We start from the raw sequence: 21,397 nt of genomic DNA, 5'->3' as shown, positions 1-21,397 counted from the left end.
TTTGGGAATCTCAGACAATACGAAAGAGAAGTTGAACAGGCTAGTAATAGGGGTTGCAACAATTTTGGCAGATAATTTTAGAAAGAGAGGGTCCAGATTGTCTACCCCGGGGGATTTGTAGGGGTCCAGATTTTGCAGCTCTTTCAGAACATCAGCTATCTGGATTTGGGTGAAGGAGAAATGGGGAGGCGTGGGCGAGTTGCTGTGGGGGTTGCAGGGCTGTTGACTGTGGTAGGGGTAGCCAGGTGGAAAGCATGGCCAGCCATAGAAAAATGTTAATTGAGAATTTTAATTATCGTGGATTTATTGGTGGTGACAGTGTTTCCTAGCCTCAGTGCAGTGGGCAGCTGGGAGGAGGTGCTCTTATTCTCCATGGACTTCGTAGCGTCCCAGAACTGTTTTGAGTTTGTGCTACAAGGCCTACTCGCTGAAGTGTTTTAGGGAGAGTTTGACATTGATGAGGGGTGGTCGTTTGACCGCAGACCCATTACGGGTGCAGGCAATGAGCCAGTGATCGCTGAAATCTTGGTTGAAGACAGCAGAGGTTTATTTGGAGGGCAAGTTGGTTAGGATGATGTCTAGGAGGGTGCCCGTGTTTATGGATTTGGGGTTGTACCTGGTAGGTTCATTGATAATTTGTGTGAGATTGAGAGCATCAAGCTTCGATTGTAGGATGGCCGGGGTGTTAAGAATGTCCCAGTTTAGGTGACCTAGCAGCACGAGCTCTGAAGATAGCTGGGGGGCAATCAATTCACATATGGTGTTCAGGGCACAGCTGGGGGCAGAGGGTGGTCTATAGCAAGCGGCAACGGTGAGAGACATGTTTCTGGAAAGGTGGATTTTTAAAAGTAGGAGCTTGAATTGTTTGTGCACAGACCTGGATAGTGAGACAGAACTCTGCAGGCTCTCTCTGTTATCTCTGCAGCCTCTTTGTGCAATTGGGGAAAATAAATATTAGATTGATTAAATATGTTACTGAAATATATTTGGAATTCAGTTTAATTTCAGTTTTCAGACCTGATTTGCTGTTTTTTATTTAGTTGTCCAAAAATATATCTATTTTGTTGTAATATGATTTAGTTTCAGTTTTAGTGTTCGGTTCAGAAAGCATGCATGGGCCAGGATAGGAGCCATGTGTGTTGAAAAGTGTTTTTTTGGGATGTCACTAATGGGGGGCAGTAATACAGTCATGACCAAACGTTTTGAGAATGACACAAATATTACTTTTCACAAAGTCTGCTGCCTCAGTTTGTATGATGGCAATTTGCAAATACTCCAGAATATTATGAAGAGTGATCAGTTGAATTGCAATTAATTGCAAAGTCCCTCTTTGCCATGCAAATGAACTGAATCCCCCAAAATAATTTCTACTGCATTTCAGCTCTGCCAGAAAAGGATCAGCTGACATCATGTCAGTGATTCTCTCGTTAACACAGGTGTGAGTGTTGACGAGGACAAGGCTGGATATCACTCTGTCATGCTGATTGAGTTCGAAAAACAGACTGGAAGCTTCAAAAGGAGGGTGATGCTTGGAATCATTGTTCTTCCTGTGTCAACCATAGTTACCTGCAAGGAAACACGTACCGTCATCATTGCTTTGCACAAAAAGTGCTTCACAGGCAAGGATATTGCTGCCAGTAAGATTGCACGTATCGGATCATCAAGAACTTCAAGGAGAGCGGTTCAATTGTTGTATAGAAGGCTTCAGGGTGCCCAAGAAAGTCCAGCAAGCGCCAGGACTGTCTCCTAAAGTTGATTCAGCTGCGGGATCGGGGCACCACCAGTACAGAGCTTGCTCAGGAATGGCAGCAGGCAGGTGTGAGTGCATCTGCGTGCACAGTGAGGCGAAGACTTTTAGAGGATGGCCTGGTGTCAAGAAGGGCGGCAAAGAAGCCACTTCTCTCCAGGAAAAACATCAGGGACAGACTGATATTCTGCAAAAGGTACAGGTATTCTACTGCTGAGGACTGGGGTAAAGTCATTTTCTCTGATGAATCCCCTTTCCGATTGTTTGGGGCATACGGAAAAAAGCTTGTCCAGAGAAGACAAGGTGAGCGCTACCATCAATCCTGTGTCATGCCAACAGTAAAGCATCCTTAGACAATTAATGTGTGGGGCTGCTTCTCCGCCAAGGGAGTGGGCTCACTCACAATTTTGCCTAAGAACACAGACATGAATAAAGAATGGTACCAACACATCCTCCGAGAGCAACTTCTCCCAACCATCCAGGAACAGTTTGGTGACTAACAATGCCTTTTCCAGCATGATGGAGCACCTTGCCATAAGGCAAAAGTGATAACTAAGTGATAACTAAGTGGCTTTGGGAACAAAACAATGATATTTTGGGTCCATGGCCAGGAAACTCCCCAGACCTTAATCCCATTGAGAACTTGTGGTCAATCCTCAAGAGGCAGGTGGACAAACAAAACCCCACAAATTCTGAAAAACTCCAAGCATTGATTATGCAAGAATTGTCTGCTATCAGTGGCCCAGAAGTTAATTGACAGCATGCCAGGGTGGAGGTCTTGAAAATGAAGGGTCAACACTGCAAATATACTTTTTGCATCAACTTCATGTAATTGTCACTTGTGAAATGCTTGTAATTATACTTCAGTATTCCATAGTAACATCTGACAAAAATATGTAATGACACTGAAGCAGCAAACTTTGTGAAAATTAATATTTATGTCATTCTCAAAACTTTTGGCCATGACTGTACATAATAAGGTGATGGGTCAGGTCATAAGTTAGGCTGAGTTTCATCTCTCGTGGACAGACCAGTTCAACAGAAATGGTACCATAGATCAGCCATGGTACAACAGGATGCATTAGACAAAAAGCAGTATTAGTTCCGGAGCTTTGAACAAATCACGATTTCGGAAGAGGAGGGAACAATCGGCCATCAGACTTGGATCAACAGTTGGCCCAGTGCGGTGAGAGTGAGAGTGAGTGAGTGAATGAGTGAGTGAGTGAGAGAGAGTGTTAGAGAGAAATTATTTTGTAGAAAATGCAACAGAGTATCTTGTAGTGTGTGTGTCTTTGTGTGTGTTGTAGCGATTATTACATAGTGTGCATGCAAGAGTGTAAGTAAAGGTCATTGGAGTCCAGTGACTGAGTGTGTCATTGGAGTCCAGTGTGTCCACTGATATGACCAGCAGAGTCAGCAGAAGAGGATGCCTGCTGAGTCAGAGCTGGGCTCCAGTCCAGCACTACGAAGATAACTAGTTTCTAACAATCTTTGGACTGGAATGGAGTCGCAAATTGAACTGACTGTCAACGTAACGAGTTAAAAGGTTTCAAATATCTGCATTTCCTCGACTCACATACATAGCCATTTCCTGTCTCAATCAGCTTCCATGGGAAACACATGCAAACAATATGTCTCTACATCTCTCTGCCTATCCCGCTCTGCTGCTCCAGCAGTCTCCTGTAGCCCACCCGAGTTCTGCTACTGAAAGCTGCCCTTTCTTCACACAACACACACACTGGCCTCCCACCTCTCTGTCTCAGTCTCCACTGGCCTCTCTCTGTCACTGCTCTGCACAATGACTGCTTTGTTTCTTTGTCTCAGTCTCTTCCTCTCTGTTCCTGACAATACCCATACAGGCTCTAACTAGACCAGCTCCCAGCCTTGTTGACCCTCTATAGTGTGTGTGTGTGTCTGTTCTAAGTCAACCCCATGCTTACCTGGTCAAAGAGCTGTTTGCCTGTGGTGTTGGGCTGGATGGCAAACTCCAGCTCTGCATCCATGGTGGTGACCCGCACATTGATCTACATAGACAGACAGACAGTATACCCATTAGTAACTCATATGTTCATCAACACAGACAGTACTTTAAGCAAAAGGAGAGGAAACATTTGTGCACAGCAGGGTAATTCTCTTCCAAGGTGCTGGTTTTGACGAGACCAATTTGAGCACAGCAAATTCAGAGGAAACAGATACACATGTTAATGTTCCACAGATATGTGTGTCACACAGAACCCACTTGGCAGCATGCCCCCCCCCCCTTCCCCCTCCCTCCCTCAGCCAGTCTCCTTAGCTGCATCCCTCCATCTCACAGCTGGAGAGAAGAGAACACATACTGTTAATGTACAGCAGTAAAAAGTGAGAGTCCACTACACTGATACACCACCACTGCTGGGTAACTGAAAAGAGAGGGCCAAGGGCTTTAGCGGCATATACTGTAGCCTAACGCGTGTTCACGTGGATGTTGGAGTTATCGGACTGTGTTGAGTGGGCACCTGTGCAGTCTTCTGATGAAGACATGTAAGTGTGTGTGCTCCACTTCTTATCATTCTTTTAGAAATATCTCTAACCTCTTGTAGGACATCTACTCACACACTCCATATGCACGCCACGAGCACACAAGTCAGACAGGCACTCATTCTCACTTTATGTCAACTACCCCTTTATGTGATTGCTTAGTTAAATAAAAAGGTTAAATAAAAAAGAATAACAAAAAAAAAGTTGCGCAACGATGCATCCAAGAGGGCTGTGCCACAGACATACCCCCTGAAGACGAAACACACACACACAAAAAAAAAACTCCTGTCTATTCACATGATGCAGCTCATAAGACACAAAATAAGCCAGAAAGTGCTCTGGGCCAGAACCTAAGTGAGTCACACTTGCTCTGTTGAAATGATCCCCTCTCTCACTCTCTCTCTGTCCCATTTCTCTCCCCCTCTCCTCTCGTCCCGAGGCACTGAGCTTCACAGAAAGAGGGTACAATAGCAGTCATTTGGCACCAGAATAGCAGCAGAAGCCATTTGACTGAGGATTCTCTGATGGCCCTTTAGCGCACTGGTTCTCAATCCTGGTCCTGGGGACCCAAAGGGGTGCACATTTGTTTTTGCCCTAGCACTACACAGCTGATTCAAATGATCAACTCATCAAAAGGATTTGAATCAGGTGTGTGGTGGTAGGGCAAAAACAAATGTGCATCCCTTTGGGTCCCCAGGACCAGGTTGAAAACCACTGCTTTAGCGCGTCAATGAGTAAATACCTCTGGTACAGAAACAGAACTCTCTGGGTTTGAATTATTCACCGCTTTAAAAAGAAATCCTCATTGCCAGCTGAACTTGAGGAGTGAATGGTGCAGTATAGTTCTGTTCTAGGAGCTGAGATGTAGGCCAAAGACGGAGACGAAACAGGAAATAGATTAAGTGTTTCAGATTTGCACAAGGGGCAATAATGGACTCAATCCAATGCAATCCAGGATATCAGAACTCTCTGCGCCAAAGCTAAAAGTCATAAGACCCTTTAACCGTTAATGAAAACATACACCATCTTAATCACATCTATAGAACACAGAGGCCTCAGAACAGGCAGACAGCAGTAGCAATACAGAGATATAACATCTTCAGAAAAGACAGGAATGCCTATAGGGAGGTGTTGCTGTATATGTTCAGAGCCATATTCCTCATATTTGATCTCATGTTAAATGTTTTTGAAGTGTTGTAGTTGAAAGTTCACCTGCCCCATCTAAAGCCTATTCTTTTGTGGTGCTGCTATATGCCATCAAGTGCTAAGTCAGTATTTGTATAATATGTGTTAGAGGTCGAACGATTATGATTTTTCAACGCTGATATCGATACTGATTATTGGAGGACCAAAAAAAGCCGATACCGATTAAATCGGACGATTTGTATATACACTGCTCAAAAAAATAAAGGGAACACTTAAACATCACAATGTAACTCCAAGTCAATCACACTTCTGTGAAATCAAACTGTCCACTTAGGAAGCAACACTGATTGACAATAAATTTCACATGCTGTTGTGCAAATGGAATAGACAACAGGTGGAAATTATGGGCAATTAGCAAGACACCCCCAATAAAGGAGTGGTTCTGCAGGTGGTGACCACAGAGCACTTCTCAGTTCCTATGCTTCCTGGCTGATGTTTTGGTCACTTTTGAATGCTGGCGGTGCTTTCACTCTAGTGGTAGCATGAGACGGAGTCTACAACCCACACAAGTGGCTCAGGTAGTGCAGCTCATTTTTTGAGCAGTATATATATATATATAAAATGACAATTACAACAATACTGAATGAACACTTATTTTAACTTAATATAATACATCAATAAAAATCAATTTAGTCTCAAATAAATAATGAAACGTTCAATTTGGTTTAAATAATGCAAAAACAAAGTGTTGGAGAAGAAAGTAAAAGTGCAACATGTGCCATGTAAGAAAGCTAACGTTTAAGTTCCTTGTTCTGAACATGAGAACATATGAAAGCTGGTGGTTCCTTTTAACATGAGTCTTCAATATTCCCAGGTAAGAAGTTTTAGGTTGTAGTTATTATAGGACTATTTACAGTGCCTTGCGAAAGTATTCGGCCCCCTTGGCCTTTGCGACCTTTTGCCACATTTCAGGCTTCAAACATAAAGATATAGAACTGTATTTTTTTGTGAAGAATCAACAACAAGTGGGACACAATCATGAAGTGGAACGACATTTATTGGATATTTCAAACTTTTTTAACAAATCAAAAACTGAAAAATTGGGCGTGCAAAATTATTCAGCCCCTTTACTTTCAGTGCAGCAAACTGTCTCCAGAAGTTCAGTGAGGATCTCTGAATGATCCAATGTTGACCTAAATGACTAATGATGATAAATACAATCCACCTGTGTGTAATCAAGTCTCCGTATAAATGCACCTGCACTGTGATAGTCTCAGAGGTCCGTTAAAAGTGCAGAGAGCATCATGAAGAACAAGGAACACACCAGGCAGGTCAGAGATACTGTTGTGAAGAAGTTTAAAGCCGGATTTGGATACAAAAAGATTTCCCAAGCTTTAAACATCCCAAGGAGCACTGTGCAAGCGATAATATTGAAATGGAAGGAGTATCAGACCACTGCAAATCTACCAAGACCTGGCCGTCCCTCTAAACTTTCAGCTCATACAAGGAGAAGACTGATCAGAGATGCAGCCAAGAGGCCCATGATCACTCTGGATGAACTGCAGAGATCTACAGCTGAGGTGGGAGACTCTGTCCATAGGACAACAATCAGTCGTATATTGCACAAATCTGGCCTTTATGGAAGAGTGGCAAGAAGAAAGCCATTTCTTAAAAATATCCATAAAAAGTGTTGGTTAAAGTTTGCCACAAGCCACCTGGGAGACACACCAAACATGTGGAAGAAGGTGCTCTGGTCAGATGAAACCAAAATTGAACTTTTTGGCAACAATGCAAAACGTTATGTTTGGCGTAAAAGCAACACAGCTGAACACACCATCCCCACTGTCAAACATGGTGGTGGCAGCATCATGGTTTGGGCCTGCTTTTCTTCAGCAGGGACAGGGAAGATGGATGGAGCCAAATACAGGACCATTCTGGAAGAAAACCTGATGGAGTCTGCAAAAGACCTGAGACTGGGACGGAGATTTGTCTTCCAACAAGACAATGATCCAAAACATAAAGCAAAATCTACAATGGAATGGTTCAAAAATAAACATATCCAGGTGTTAGAATGGCCAAGTCAAAGTCCAGACCTGAATCCAATCGAGAATCTGTGGATAGAACTGAAAACTGCTGTTCACAAATGCTCTCCATCCAACCTCACTGAACTCGAGCTGTTTTGCAAGGAGGAATGGGAAAAAATTTCAGTCTCTCGATGTGCAAAACTGATAGAGACATACCCCAAGCGACTTACAGCTGTAATCGCAGCAAAAGGTGGCGCTACAAAGTATTAACTTAAGGGGGCTGAATAATTTTGCACGCCCAATTTTTCAGTTTTTGATTTGTTAAAAAAGTTTGAAATATCCAATAAATGTCGTTCCACTTCATGATTGTGTCCCACTTGTTGTTGATTCTTCACAAAAAAATACAGTTTTATATCTTTATGTTTGAAGCCTGAAATGTGGCAGAAGGTCGCAAAGTTCAAGGGGGCCGAATACTTTCGCACGGCACTGTATGTGGGTGATTCCACACTCATGTCAGCACCCAAAGCCAGTGAGCTCACTGAAAATCTATATGAGGAGTTATAGTCAGTATCATAAATGGTGGCTTATTAATAAAATTGACTTAAATAAATCTAAAACTAAACGCATTGTATTTGGTTCAAAACATTCTCTAAGATTTAAACACCAGCTGGAGTTGTTAATTAAGGTTGTGACCATTGAGAAAATTGAGGAAGCTGAACTCCTAGGTATAACATTGGATGGTCAATTATCATTGGCAAGTCATATTTACACAGTCGTTGTGAAGATGGGGAGGGGTATGTCTGTTATAAAAAGAGGTTCTGTGTTTTTGACACAAAAATCAAATGTACTAGTTGTTCAGGCGCTGGTCTTGTCCCATCTTGATTACTATCTGGTAATATGGCCAAGGACAGCAAAGAAAGACCTAGCAAAGCTGCAGCTGGCTCAAAACAGAGCAGCATGCCTTTAACTACACATGCAGAACTAACATCCGCAACATGCATGCCAGTCTTTCCTGGTTGAGGGTTGACAAGATATTAACTGCTTCTCTTCTAGTATTTATGAGAAATATTAATGTGACAAAAATTCCAGATTGTCTGCATAAACAAAAAATTCAACTCAGTCATCCATACATACACCACCTAACATGCCACTAGGGGTCTCTGCACAATTTTAAACAGAGCGATGATCGCATGGAACTCCATTCCATCTCCAACTTCTCAAGCAAACAGCATAATTACCTTTTTTTTCATTATTAAAAAACAACTCATGGAACGGCGAGGACTGTGAAGGGACAAACACAAACACATTGTTTGTAAATCGTTGTATTTTACATTTCTGTGGCTGTCCTTGTCTATCAATGTATCAGTGTTTTGTTACTTGTCATGTTCTGTGTTTAATTGTGGACCCCAGGAAGAGTAGCTGCTGCTTCTGCAAAAGCTAATGGGGATACTAATAAACAAATAAATCTCATAACCAAACATCAATATTAATTTAGACCATCATAACTATATGGGTCATTTGTAGCTTCAGGGGCAATATGTGGCCATCTATTTCCCAGTCAGTGTGTAATAACTTCCATTGCTTCAGTGTGTGTCTGTGACTACAGCAAGTCAGGCTCAGCCAGAGCCAGTGGTACAGTATCAACTGGATATAACCTAAGGGAGGAAGGACGAGTAGAGGCTGGTAGAGGAAAGAGACTGGCACATGGAGAGAGAAGAGAGGAGAGAGAGAACAGACTCAGTGAGCATAGCCTTGCTATTGAGAAAGTCCGCAGTAGGCAGACCTGACTTTCAAGAGAAGACCGGCTATGTGCACACGGCCCACAAAATTAGGTGGAAACTGAGCTGCACTTCCTAACCTCCTGCCAAATGTATGACCATATTAGAGATACATATTTCCCTCAGATTACACAGACCCACAAAGAATTCAAAAACAAATCCAATTTTGATAAACTCCCATATCTATTGGGTGAAATACCACAGTGTGCAATCACAGCAGCAATATTAGTGACCAGTTGCCACAAGAAAAGGGCAATTAGTGAAGAAAAAACACCATTGTAAATACAACCTATATTTATGTTTATTTATTTTCCCTTTTGTACTTTAACTATTTGCACATCATTACAACACTGTATATAGACAGATGACATTTGAAGTCTTTATTCTTTTTGAACTTTTGTGAGTGTAATGTTTACTGTTCATTTTTATTGTTTATTTCACTTTTGTTAATTATCTATTTCACTTGATTTGGCAATGTAAACATATGTTTCCCAATAAAGCCATTAAATTGAAAAAGAAATTGAATTGAGAGAGAGAGCAAGTCAGAGCCGAGCGGAGATCTGCAATAAGACGTGTGACAGAGGGAGTAAATATCCCAGTGCATAGTTAGCCAACTCAGCAAACAGACTGACAGCACTGGCCTTGCTATATACAGTACATCACCGGCCAGCAGCAGCAGAGATGCAGCTGGGGACAATGCACTAGCAGTTAGAGGGGTGTGCATGCCAGAGACAGAAGCTTGAAGGGCATGCACACACTTACAGCAGTGTGCACAAGCAGAGGATGTGCCTTTCGATTGTGCACTAGGAAAAAGGAGCAAGAGAATATGCTAAGGAAGTCAGGCTAAAGGAGTGTGCACAAGGAGAGCGGATCTATCAGGAGCGTGCAAGAAGAGAGAGGACCTATCAAGAGTGTGCATGAGGAGAGAGGGCCTATCAAGAGTGTGCATGAGGAGAGAGGTGCAATGCTAGAAGAGCATGCACATAGAAAGCAGTAGGTCAGGTATTATTAGAGGAGGATGTTGACATGTTGGTAGTCAGTGAATTAGCAGGTCAGGACAGGGTTGTCGGAGGTTTAGTGGGTTACGGCTTTGGTGTCTATATATACAGTAAGTACTGTGTCTTTATGTGTTATGTAAATTAGGGTTACAAAGGGTTAGGATGGGGCTGTATGAAGGGTTTGGTTCGTATATAAGTGTCTTCAGAAAGTATTCATAGCTCTGGACTTATTCCACATTATGTTGTGTTACAGCCTGAATTCAACATTTATTAAATAGTTATTATTTTCTCACCCATCTACACACAATACCCCATAATTACAAAGTGAAAACATGATTAAAAAAATAATTCCACTTTGACATTATGGGATGGATGTTGTGGGTAGGCTAGTGACAAAAGAAATCTAAATTAAATCAATTTTAAATGCAGGCCATTACACAACAAAATGTGGAAAAAGTCAAGGGGTGTGAATACTTTCTGAAGGCACTGATATATATATACAGTGCATTGGGAAAGTATTCACACCCCTTAACAAAATTTGGAAAATGTTGTTTCGTAACAACCTTACTCGAAAATTTATTAAATTGTTTATTTTTCCTGGTACTGTATATACACACTACATGACCAAAAGTATATAGATACTAGAGGTCGACCGATTAAATCGGAATGACCGATTAATTAGGGCCGATTTCAAGTTTTCATAACAATTGAAATTGGTATTTTTGGGCGCCGATTTTGCCCATTAAAAAAAAAAAGTCAGCTAAGAACACATTCTTATTTTCAATGACGGCCTAGGAACGGTGGGTTAACTGCCTTGTTCAGGGGCAGAACGACCGATTTTCACTTTGTCAGCTCGGGGGATCCAATCTTGCGACCTTACAGTTAACTAGTCCAACGCTCTAACCACCTGCCTCTCATTGCACTCCACGAGGAGCACAGCGCTGGTTATGACTTCAAGCCTATCAGCCTAATGGCTGGTGTAACCGATGTGAAATGGCTAGCTAGTTAGCTGGGTGTGCGCTAATAGCGTTTCAAACGTCACTCGCTCAGACTTGGAGTAGTTATTCCCCTTGCTCTGCAAAGGCCGCGGCTTTTGTGGAGAGATGGGTAAACACTGCTTCGAGTGTGGCTGTTGTCGATGTGATCCTGTTTCGAGCCTAGGTAGGGGCAAGGAGAGGGACGGAAGCTATACTGTTACACTGGCAATACTATAGTGCCTATAAGAACATCCAATAGTCAAAGGTATATGAAATACAAGTGGTATAGAGAGAAATAGTCCTATACATACTATATTAACTACAACCTAAAACCTCTTACCTTGGAATATTGAAGTTATGTTAAAAGGAACCACCAACTGTCTCATGTGCTGAGCAAGGAACTCAAACGTTAGCTTTTTTACATGGCACATATTGCACTTTTACTTCAACACTTTGTTTTTGCATTATTTAAACCAAATTGAACATGCTTCATTATTTATTTGAGGCTAAATTGATTTTTATTGATGTATTATATTAAGTTAAAATAAGTGTTAATTCAGTATTGTTGTAAGTGTTATTATTCCAAATAATTTTTTTTTTTATTTAATTTTGTTTAATTATTATATATATATATATATATATATATATATATATATATATATATATATATATATATATATATATATATATATACAGTGCCTTGCGAAAGTATTCGGCCCCCTTGAACTTTGCGACCTTTTGCCACATTTCAGGCTTCAAACATAAAGATATAAAACTGTATTTTTGTTGTGAAGAATCAACAACAAGTGGGACACAATCATGAAGTGGAACGACATTTATTGGATATTTCAAACTTTTTTAACAAATCAAAAACTGAAAAATTGTGCGTGCAGAATTATTCAGCCCCTTTACTTTCATTGCAGCAAACTCTCTCCAGAAGTTCAGTGAGGATCTCTGAATGATCCAATGTTGACCTAAATGACTAAGGATGATAAATACAATCCACCTGTGTGTAATCAAGTCTCCGTATAAATGCACCTGCACTGTGATAGTCTCAGAGGTCCGTTAAAAGCGCAGAGAGCATCATGAAGAACAAGGAACACACCAGGCAGGTCCGAGATACTGTTGTGAAGAAGTTTAAAGCCGGATTTGGATACAAAAAGATTTCCAAAGCTTTAAACATCCCAAGGAGCACTGTGCAAGTGATAATATTGAAATGGAAGGAGTATCAGACCACTGCAAATCTACCAAGACCTGGCCGTCCCTCAACTTTCAGCTCATACAAGGAGAAGACTGATCAGAGATGCAGCCAAGAGGCCCATGATCACTCTGGATGAACTGCAGAGATCTACAGCTGAGGTGGGAGACTCTGTCCATAGGACAACAATCAGTCGTATATTGCACAAATCTGGCCTTTATGGAAGAGTGGCAAGAAGAAAGCCATTTCTTAAAGATATCCATAAAAAGTGTTGTTTAAAGTTTGCCACAAGCCACCTGGGAGACACACCAAACATGTGGAAGAAGGTGCTCTGGTCAGATGAAACCAAAATTGAACTTTTTGGCAACAATGCAAAACGTTATGTTTGGCGTAAAAGCAACACAGCTGAACACACCATCCCCACTGTCAAACATGGTGGTGGCAGCATCATGGTTTGGGCCTGCTTTTCTTCATCAGGGACAGGGAAGATGGTTAAAATTGATGGGAAGATGGATGGAGCCAAATACAGGACCATTCTGGAAGAAAACCTGATGTAGTCTGCAAAAGACCTGAGACTGGGACGGAGATTTGTCTTCCAACAAGACAATGATCCAAAACATAAAGCAAAATCTACAATGGAATGGTTCAAAAATAAACATATCCAGGTGTTAGAATGGCCAAGTCCAGAGTCAAAGTCCAGACCTGAATCCAATCGAGAATCTGTGGATAGAACTGAAAACTGCTGTTCACAAATGCTCTCCATCCAACCTCACTGAACTCGAGCTGTTTTGCAAGGAGGAATGGGAAAAAATTTCAGTCTCTCGATGTGCAAAACTGATAGAGACATACCCCAAGCGACTTACAGCTGTAATCGCAGCAAAAGGTGGCGCTACAAAGTATTAACTTAAGGGGGCTGAATAATTTTGCACGCCCAATTTTTCAGTTTTTGATTTGTTAAAGTTTGAAATATCCAATAAATGTCGTTCCACTTCATGATTGTGTCCCACTTGTGGTTGATTCTTCACAAAAAAATACAGTTTTATATCTTTATGTTTGAAGCCTGAAATGTGGCAGAAGGTCGCAAAGTTCAAGGGGGCCGAATACTTTCGCAAGGCACTGTATATATATATATTTAATTTTTTAAAATCGGTATCTGCTTTTTTTTGGTGCTCCAATAATCGGTATTGGCGTTGAAAAATCCTAATCGGTCGACCTCTAGTAGATAGTGGGGCAAAAAAGTATTTAAAGAAGAGGTCTGTGAGAGCCAGAAATCTTGCTTGTTTGTAGGTGACCAAATACTTATTTTCCACCATAATTTGCAAATAAATTCATAAAAAATCCTACAATGTGATTTTCTGGAATTTTTTTCTCATTTTGTCTGTCATAGTTGAAGTGTACCTATGATGAAAATTACAGGCCTCTCATCTTTTTAAGTGGGAGGACTTGCACAATTGGTGGCTGACTAAATACTTTTTTGCCCCACTGTACCTGCTCATATTACATCTCATTCCAAAATCATGGGCATTAATATGGAGTTGGTCCCCCCTTCGCTGCTATAACAGCCTCTAATATTCTAAGAAGGTTTTCCACCCCTATACATTGCTGACGGGACTTGCTTCCATTCAGCCAGAAGAGCATTAGTGAGGTCACGCACTAAAGTTAGGCGATTAAGCCTGGCTCGCAGTCGGCTTTCCAATTAATCCCAAAGGTGTTCAATGGGGTTGAGGTCAGGGCTCTGTGTAGGTCAGTCAAGTTCTTCCACACAGATCTTGACAAACCATGTGTATGAAGTCACCACAATAATAATAAACAAGCAACTTTTGCTAGTCCCCACAAGGTCAAATACTATTCTAGGGGGTTAAGGGTTACAGTTAGGCTTATGGTTAGGTTTAGGTTTAGGAGCTAGGTCTACTGTAGGTTTAGGGTTAAGGTTAGGTTTTAAGTTAAAGGTTAGGGTAAGGAGCTAGGGTTAGTTTTAGGTTCAAGGCTAGGGAAAATATTATTTTGAATGGGACTTAAGGTTATTTATACAAGACTGTGTGTGTGCACACACACGTGTAAGCGTGTCTGCACATATGCATGTGTGCACGTGCGTAACAGGTGGCTGACAACGTGGCAGACACCTTGCGGGCTTGCTTTAATGTAATTGTAAAATGCTGCCCAACACCACTAAACAGGGATTTAAACACTGACTGGGGCACAGAAAACAATGACTGTAGGATTAACCTCTTAGGCTGGGAGATGGGACCTTAGTAACACTGCATCATTAACGCATGATGGACCACTTTAAAACGGAAAGGTTGCACGATATATATTCCACAAATCTAACAGCATAGATTGATTATGTTCGATCTAAACGGTCTTTATGCGAAAGTTTATACAAATATATATAATTATACACTTCAATAGCTACAGGACTAGCTACAGAAGTCTTGCAGGTAGACCACTTTTAACCCTTCAAGAAATGATTATGTGGCCTAGATCCTGGTATTGGAGGTAATTCTGGTGCGTTGTAAAGATAATTTCCTTTGTGTCGTAGCAGAACCCGTCAATAGCTTATTTCTATAAGGAAATAATTTAATATGTTTGTGTATGCGTGTTCGAGAGCAAGAGAGAGCGAGAGAAACTGAGCAGGAGAGAAACTGAGCGAAACTGAGCAGGAGAGACACTGAGCGGGAGAGAGAGGGAGAGAAACTGAGAGGGAGAGAAACTCTCTATTTAGCAGGAGAGAAACTGAGCGGGAGAGAAACTCTACTGAGCAGGAGAGAAACTGAGCGGGAGAGAGAGGGAGAGAAACTGAGCGGGAGAGAAACTCTACTGAGCAGGAGAGAAACTGAGCGGGAGAGAGAGGGAGAGAAACTGAGCAGGAGAGAAACAGAGGGAGAGAAACTGATATATACTGTAGAATAGAACAGCAAACAGAGCAAGATGTCTCAGAACTGATAGGAGCTGATCACCAACTGACAAAACACGTAGAGACAGAGCAGTGCACAGTGAATACTAGAACCCTCCATTCTCTGACTGCGACTCGGCTATACATACAGTAGCAACGTCTGCTAGTTAGCGGTCAATTCAGTTTCTTTGCAGCTAATTCAGGAAGTAAATTGGAAATGGCTTTGAAAACCAGGCAAAAAAAAAAACGATAACACCATCTTTATGCTTGAGTGGCTATTTATTTTTGTCCAGTGACCCCCAAAGCAAAGGTAGCCCGTTACATATCCCCAACCCAAGCAACACTTGATAAGTATTGGTAAAATTGGTTACAGATGGACAGCTGTGACTTGTAGATAGCAAAATAGTTGTGAAGAGATGTGCCATTGAATCGGTACATGGTTTGTGAACTGATACACAAGACAACGCTGGATTCAAAACCTTTCAGTTTAACTGATTATACAAAATTCTTGCAATCAATAAAATGTTATATATACACACACATGTATATGGGGTATAGAACAATCCCAGCTCTGCAGATTTTGCTGCTTTTGGTACTGTCCATATGTAGCTTGTTTTTGGTCGCAGGTTCAAGAATGGCTGAATAATTGCAACATTTACCTGGGGCTAACTCTGCAAATAGCACTGCTAGGTGATTTAAAAAGTCATAGTCAATCGATCAATAACAATTATACTCATAACAAAATGTTTTCTTTAATTTACAATATGTAGAATCTATGAGAATAGAAAGGTTCTGAAAAACAAACAAAAGATAACTATTGTAAACTATACTGTGTCTGTGAAAATATATACAGTACGTACATATAAGACGGAACTAGAAGCATAAGTCTTGTTGTCCATTAGTTTACTCCAATTTGGGGAGGGGTGGTAGGGTTAGGAGAAAATATATAAGAAAATTGTGGAATAATAGTGAAGATATCAAAACTATGAAATCATGTAGTAACCCAAAAACACCATTTGCCTTGATGACTGCCTTAGAGTGTGCAAAGCTTTCTCTCAACCAGATTCACCTGGAATGATTTTCCAAAAGTCTTGAAGGAGTTCCCACATATGCTGAGCACTTGTTGGCTGCTTTTCCTTCACTCTGCAGTCCAACTTGGGTTGAGGTCGGGTGATTGTGAAGGCGAGATCATCTGATGCAGCACCATCACTCTCCTTCTTGGTCAAATAGCCCTTACAGAGCCTGGAGGTGTGTTTTGGGTCATTGTCCTGTTGAAAAACAAATGATAGTGGGACTAAGTGCAAACCAGATGGGATGGCGTATCGCTGCAATATGCTGTGGTAGCCATGCTGGTTAACTGTGCCTTGAATTCTAAATAAATCACAGACAGTGTCACCAGCAAAGCACCCCCACACCTACTCCTCCATGCTTCACGGTGGGAACCACACATGCAGAGATCTTCCGTTCACCTACTCTGCTTCTCACAAAGACACGGGTTTGGAACCAAAAATAACTTATCCTCTGCAGCAGAGGTAACTATGGGTCTTCCTTTCCTGTGGCGGTCCCCATGAGAGCCAGTTTCTTCATAGCGCTTGATGGTTTTGCAACTGCACTTGAAGAAACTTTCAAAGTTTTTGAAATGTTCTGCATTGACTGACCTTTATGTCATAAAGTAATGATGGACTGTCGTTTCTCTGCTTATTTGAGCTGTTCTTGACATAATATGGACTTGGTCTTTTACCAAATATGTCTATCCCCTACCTCGTCACAACACAACTGAATTGCTCAAACGCATTAAGGAAAGAAATTCCACAAATTAACAAAGCACACCTGTTAATTGAAATGCATTCCAGGTAAAACTACCTCATGAAACTGGTTGAGAGAATGACAAGAGTGTGCACAGCTGTCATCGAGACAAAGGGTGGCGACTTCGAAGAAACTCAAATATAAAATATATTTTGGTTTCTTTAACACTTTTTTTGGTTACAACATTATTCCATATGTGTTATTTCATAGATTTGATATCTTCACTAATATTATACAATGTAGAAAATAGTAAAAAATAAAGAAAAACCCTTGAATGAGTAGATGTGTCCAAAATTCTGACTGGTACTGTTTATTTACAAAAATATATTTTTGGGGGATTGGAAATTATGCAGATAATTACATTGTGGCTTCCATCAATCTGCAATATTCAATCTGATCTACCCCCACCCCCACCAAAAAAATAAAACCTTGATGAGTACGTATTTTCCAAATGGTAAACTGTGTGTGTGTGTTTGTGGTACCAGACAGGCCTAATTAAATGCACAGCTGTTTGTTGCTAAGCCGGTTACCAGGGGCTTTAAGGCACAGAGGACCCGGCTTTACCCCTCTTCACTGCCTCCTCCTCTACCGCACCTCTCTTCACCCATCCTCATCTAGCTCACCACTCTTAACCATTGACCTCTACCTCACCCATCCCCTTCTTCCTCACCCCTCACCCATCCTTCTCCTCTACCTCATCCCACTTCACCCTCTGCCTAACCCCTCGTCACCCTCACCCATCCCCTTTACCTCCATTACCTCACCGTCTCCTCTTGCCCAGGATCTACTAGATTTGTTTTACCTAGCAAGACATATAATAGGAAAGATACAGAAACGGATGTAGGGACATTCGGCCAAGAGAGCAAGGGTTGAGTGTTTCAAGATAGTTATTTTGGGTCCAAACTGCTGCAGAAGACTCTTGATTTACCACCACCAGCTGTCCTACTAGGCACCACAACACCAAGTCCATGTTTTTCTGGGAGATGCAGCTCTCTCCCTACATGAGAAACTGAGTCACCCTTATCCAGATGTTGATAATAGAATGTTGGAATCAATTTTTCTGTTTCTAATTTCCCTTGTTACTGTATAGATGTATGCATATCTGTATGAGAAATGCCATTTTATTAAGGCTTTTGGAATATGGTTCTGGATTTTTTTTTCTTTTTTTTTAACCAAATAGGCTATATTTTATATCTAACATATATTCTTATTATCTCTCATTCACAGGTGTCCATCTCAATTATCCTGGGCGTACCTACAACTACCGCCACTCTTGTTGTCATAGAGAATGCATTCGGCATCATGGCTGCAAGGATGAGGACTCTTGTTCGGCTAATCGAGTGTACCCCTGAAAAGGCTAAAGACATTCTGAAGGCTTGTCTAGCCTTCCACAACTACCTGTCCTCCACAGATGAAACTCATGAACCGAAACGCAAGATAAGTGTCTCCCGCTTTTGGGGACACTCCCCTCCCTTCTGGCAACTACCAACCTGGAGAGTGGAAGTGGGTTGTGGCCAGGGGACAACAATCCTCAAGAGCCAGGCAGACTCTCCCGTGCCAGGGCGACACAGCTTGCAAGCGAAACAAGAAACAAGCTCAGGGATGTCTTCTCCCCTCCGCATGTGTGCAAAAAGACATGGTTAGGAGAGGACAACTCAACCCATGACCAGCCAATCATGCAGAATAGGACTTTGTTTGACCTGCTCTCACACACACCCCTTGGAGGCACACATTCTTTGTGTGCACTGTGAACCAAAGTATTTCGTACTAAAATGTAGTTTTAATCTTGTTAATTAATTTTTTAACCAAATTTTTATGATGTCTGTGTGCGTTAATTTAGATTGAACTACACCACACAAAAGAGCCTGTAAGGTCTGCAGCACATAGCTCTTCTCAACATTGTCAGTACTTGATTATCAAATAGAATGCATTGAAACACCTTGTATCGAGATGAAGAAACAGAGCTTTTTCAGCACACAAAAAATAAACCTTATTCTTGCATCTGGGCTCTGAAAGTAAACCACAATACAACAGTGCCTGCTAAGAACAGACATGTAAACAACACATCATTGAAATATCATTAAAGTGTCAGACAAATGGAATTATTTGAAGAATAGTACAAATGTGTCTATGAAAAACAGACATGCAAACAACAAGTGCAAACAACAAGACAAGTGTCTATGGAATAAAATTGTCTAGAGTCTGACTCCTGAGATGTCTGAACAACAAGAACAAGTTGTTCATTTCACTGTGGTCCCAGTCGTTCGGTCCATGTCTTCTTGAAGTCATGCACAAATTCATGCAGCTGGTGATCGAATTCCAACCAGAGTTTTGCCAATAGTTCATCCATGAAATCAGCTATAGGTGCCAGGGCCCTGTGTAGAGGATGAGAAGAGGGGGGACATGTTAGGAGTGTCTGTGGCGAGCAGTGTGTATGGTGAGAAGAGGAGGAAAAAAAGGACAACAAAAGAAAGGAAAGGATATCAGAATAAAGGAGGAGAGTCTGAAATGATTTACCTCTGGGTGGCTCAATGCATGACGTTCTCCAGATCTTGAGATCGGTCTTTGCAACGCCTTTACGAGTGATGTGTCTGAGTCTGCAGCTCTTTTCTCCCTTCTTCTCACATTCCTGCTACTACTGCTGCTGCTCTGTGGCATTGGTGAGGAGCAAGCCAGTGGAGTAGGTATTGGAGGTGGGCCCAGGATAGGGTTTCCCAGGTCCTTCATAGAGATGGTTTTCCATTCTGCACTGCAGCTCAGTGCGGGAGATGGGCTGGGGGTTAATGACCAGTCAGTGCTGGGGAGCAGAGAACAAAACTTGGTGCTGTCCCCATTCACTGGTGTTTGTGCCTTGGAAAAGAAAAAAAGTAGAGTGCTTTTTAGTTCACATAATCAAACCATCCAAAACAACCAATGAACAACATATCAAATATCATTAACCAAGACTAAAATGGACTATAATGTTGCAAATGTTTGAGCAGAGTTGAGTTGGCCTAGCTAGACATTTGCAACATTTTAGCTAGCTGGACCTTGATACCAAAATTTGACTTAGGTGTTACCAATGTGGGAAGCTTATGATTTTCTTTCTCTGACAAAATTATGTTTAATCAAAAAGTTGTTAAGATCTTTAGTTTAATTGGTTGGCTTGCTTGCTTTCTCTACATGAGTATGCTGCTAAGCTAGAGCTAGCTGGCTGGGTTTAGTTCGCAAACATGGCTACTCTTTTCCTCAACTACAATAGAAAATACAACATACCTCATTCTCTGGTGAAGTTGGCATGTTGCTTTCCGTCTTGCTTACTTCTGTCCCTCCTTGGCTAAGAAACGCTTGAAGTTGTCGTTCGCCATGTTGAATCACACTGAGTTTTCGGACTAAATCGAGAAAAAGAAACTCGCGCCACCCCTACAGTTGACCAATCGCCAACGAAGGGGTGTAGACTTCGGCTATCAAACTTCGGCTTGCTTCGTCAAAACATTGTGTGCACGAACAGATTAACAAAACCCTTAACGAAGACCAAAACTAACCAAAATATCACAAAATGTCTTTATAATATATGCACAAGAAGAAACTAGGAGAGGATGAAAATAGAGAGGGAGGACTAGAAGGACATCAAAAGGTATTGAGAAAATAAAGAGCGACGGTAGACGTGGAGAGTGGAGGATTAGGTAGAGCCTACATTTTTCTGTGTTTGGGCTAAGGTAAGGTTGAGGGAAAGGGATGGGTGAGTGAACTTCACACTTGATAATTAGACTTAGTGACTTGGATAATTCCCATTATATTAATGAAAACCGGCTTATGAAATATTTAAAGCCTGCCTGTGTCCCCGGCGGGTGGGCGCAGGCATGCTGGTGTGGAGCAGGGAAAGTAGTGAGGCGAACCAGAGGGGCGACATGTGCAAAACGTTTCAGTAAATCAATAATGCATTAAGTCCCACCACGCCCCACACCATAGTCCTACAATGGTGATACATGCTTACAAGCGACACAAATATACTGATGAAGTACACACACAACAAGCAAGTGCTCACTAACACACATACAACCCCCCACCCCCCCCAAAAAAAAGCCTGCAGACACTCGGCCCTCCGTGGAATGAGTTTGACACCTCTAGTTTACAGTGATTGACGGACTATAGAGTGGAGGGTTTACAGTGATTATGTAAACCACAGGGAGACTCTCTGGAGCTCTCCATCAGTCTGTCCCCAAGCGCTGAGCCTGTTACAAACAAAATAAGTGTGTGTGTTCAAAATAAGAGTAAAAGATGCCTTTGTGTTTTCTCCAAACAGGTCTGAAGTGGGTAATCAGGACTCTGTT

The 21,397-nt window shown here is 41.6% G+C and overlaps 1 protein-coding gene and 1 long non-coding RNA gene across 3 annotated transcripts in view; both read right to left on the bottom strand.

Moving 5' to 3' along the window:
* Nucleotides 1–21,397, bottom strand: part of LOC110520426 (radixin) — a 59,909-nt gene that overhangs the window by 19,382 nt on the left and 19,130 nt on the right. For both annotated transcript variants that reach the window (XM_036974985.2, XM_036974986.2), the window contains exon 3: nt 3,688–3,771. In XM_036974985.2, the coding sequence (XP_036830880.1) occupies nt 3,688–3,771 (84 nt within the window). The remainder of the gene's footprint in view (nt 1–3,687; nt 3,772–21,397) is intronic.
* On the bottom strand, nt 18,271–20,456 carry LOC110520428 (uncharacterized). Its single transcript, XR_002472978.3, has 3 exons — nt 20,340–20,456; nt 19,602–19,934; nt 18,271–19,459 (listed from the first exon to the last, which is right to left on the bottom strand). It is a non-coding gene; the product is annotated as an uncharacterized LOC110520428 (long non-coding RNA).

The sequence above is a fragment of the Oncorhynchus mykiss genome, chromosome 3 (assembly GCF_057628025.1).
Source record: "Oncorhynchus mykiss isolate SJ-2025 chromosome 3, ASM5762802v1, whole genome shotgun sequence".
NCBI classification, from domain to species: Eukaryota; Metazoa; Chordata; class Actinopteri; order Salmoniformes; family Salmonidae; genus Oncorhynchus; species Oncorhynchus mykiss.
This window is presented reverse-complemented; position numbering and strand designations above follow the sequence as displayed.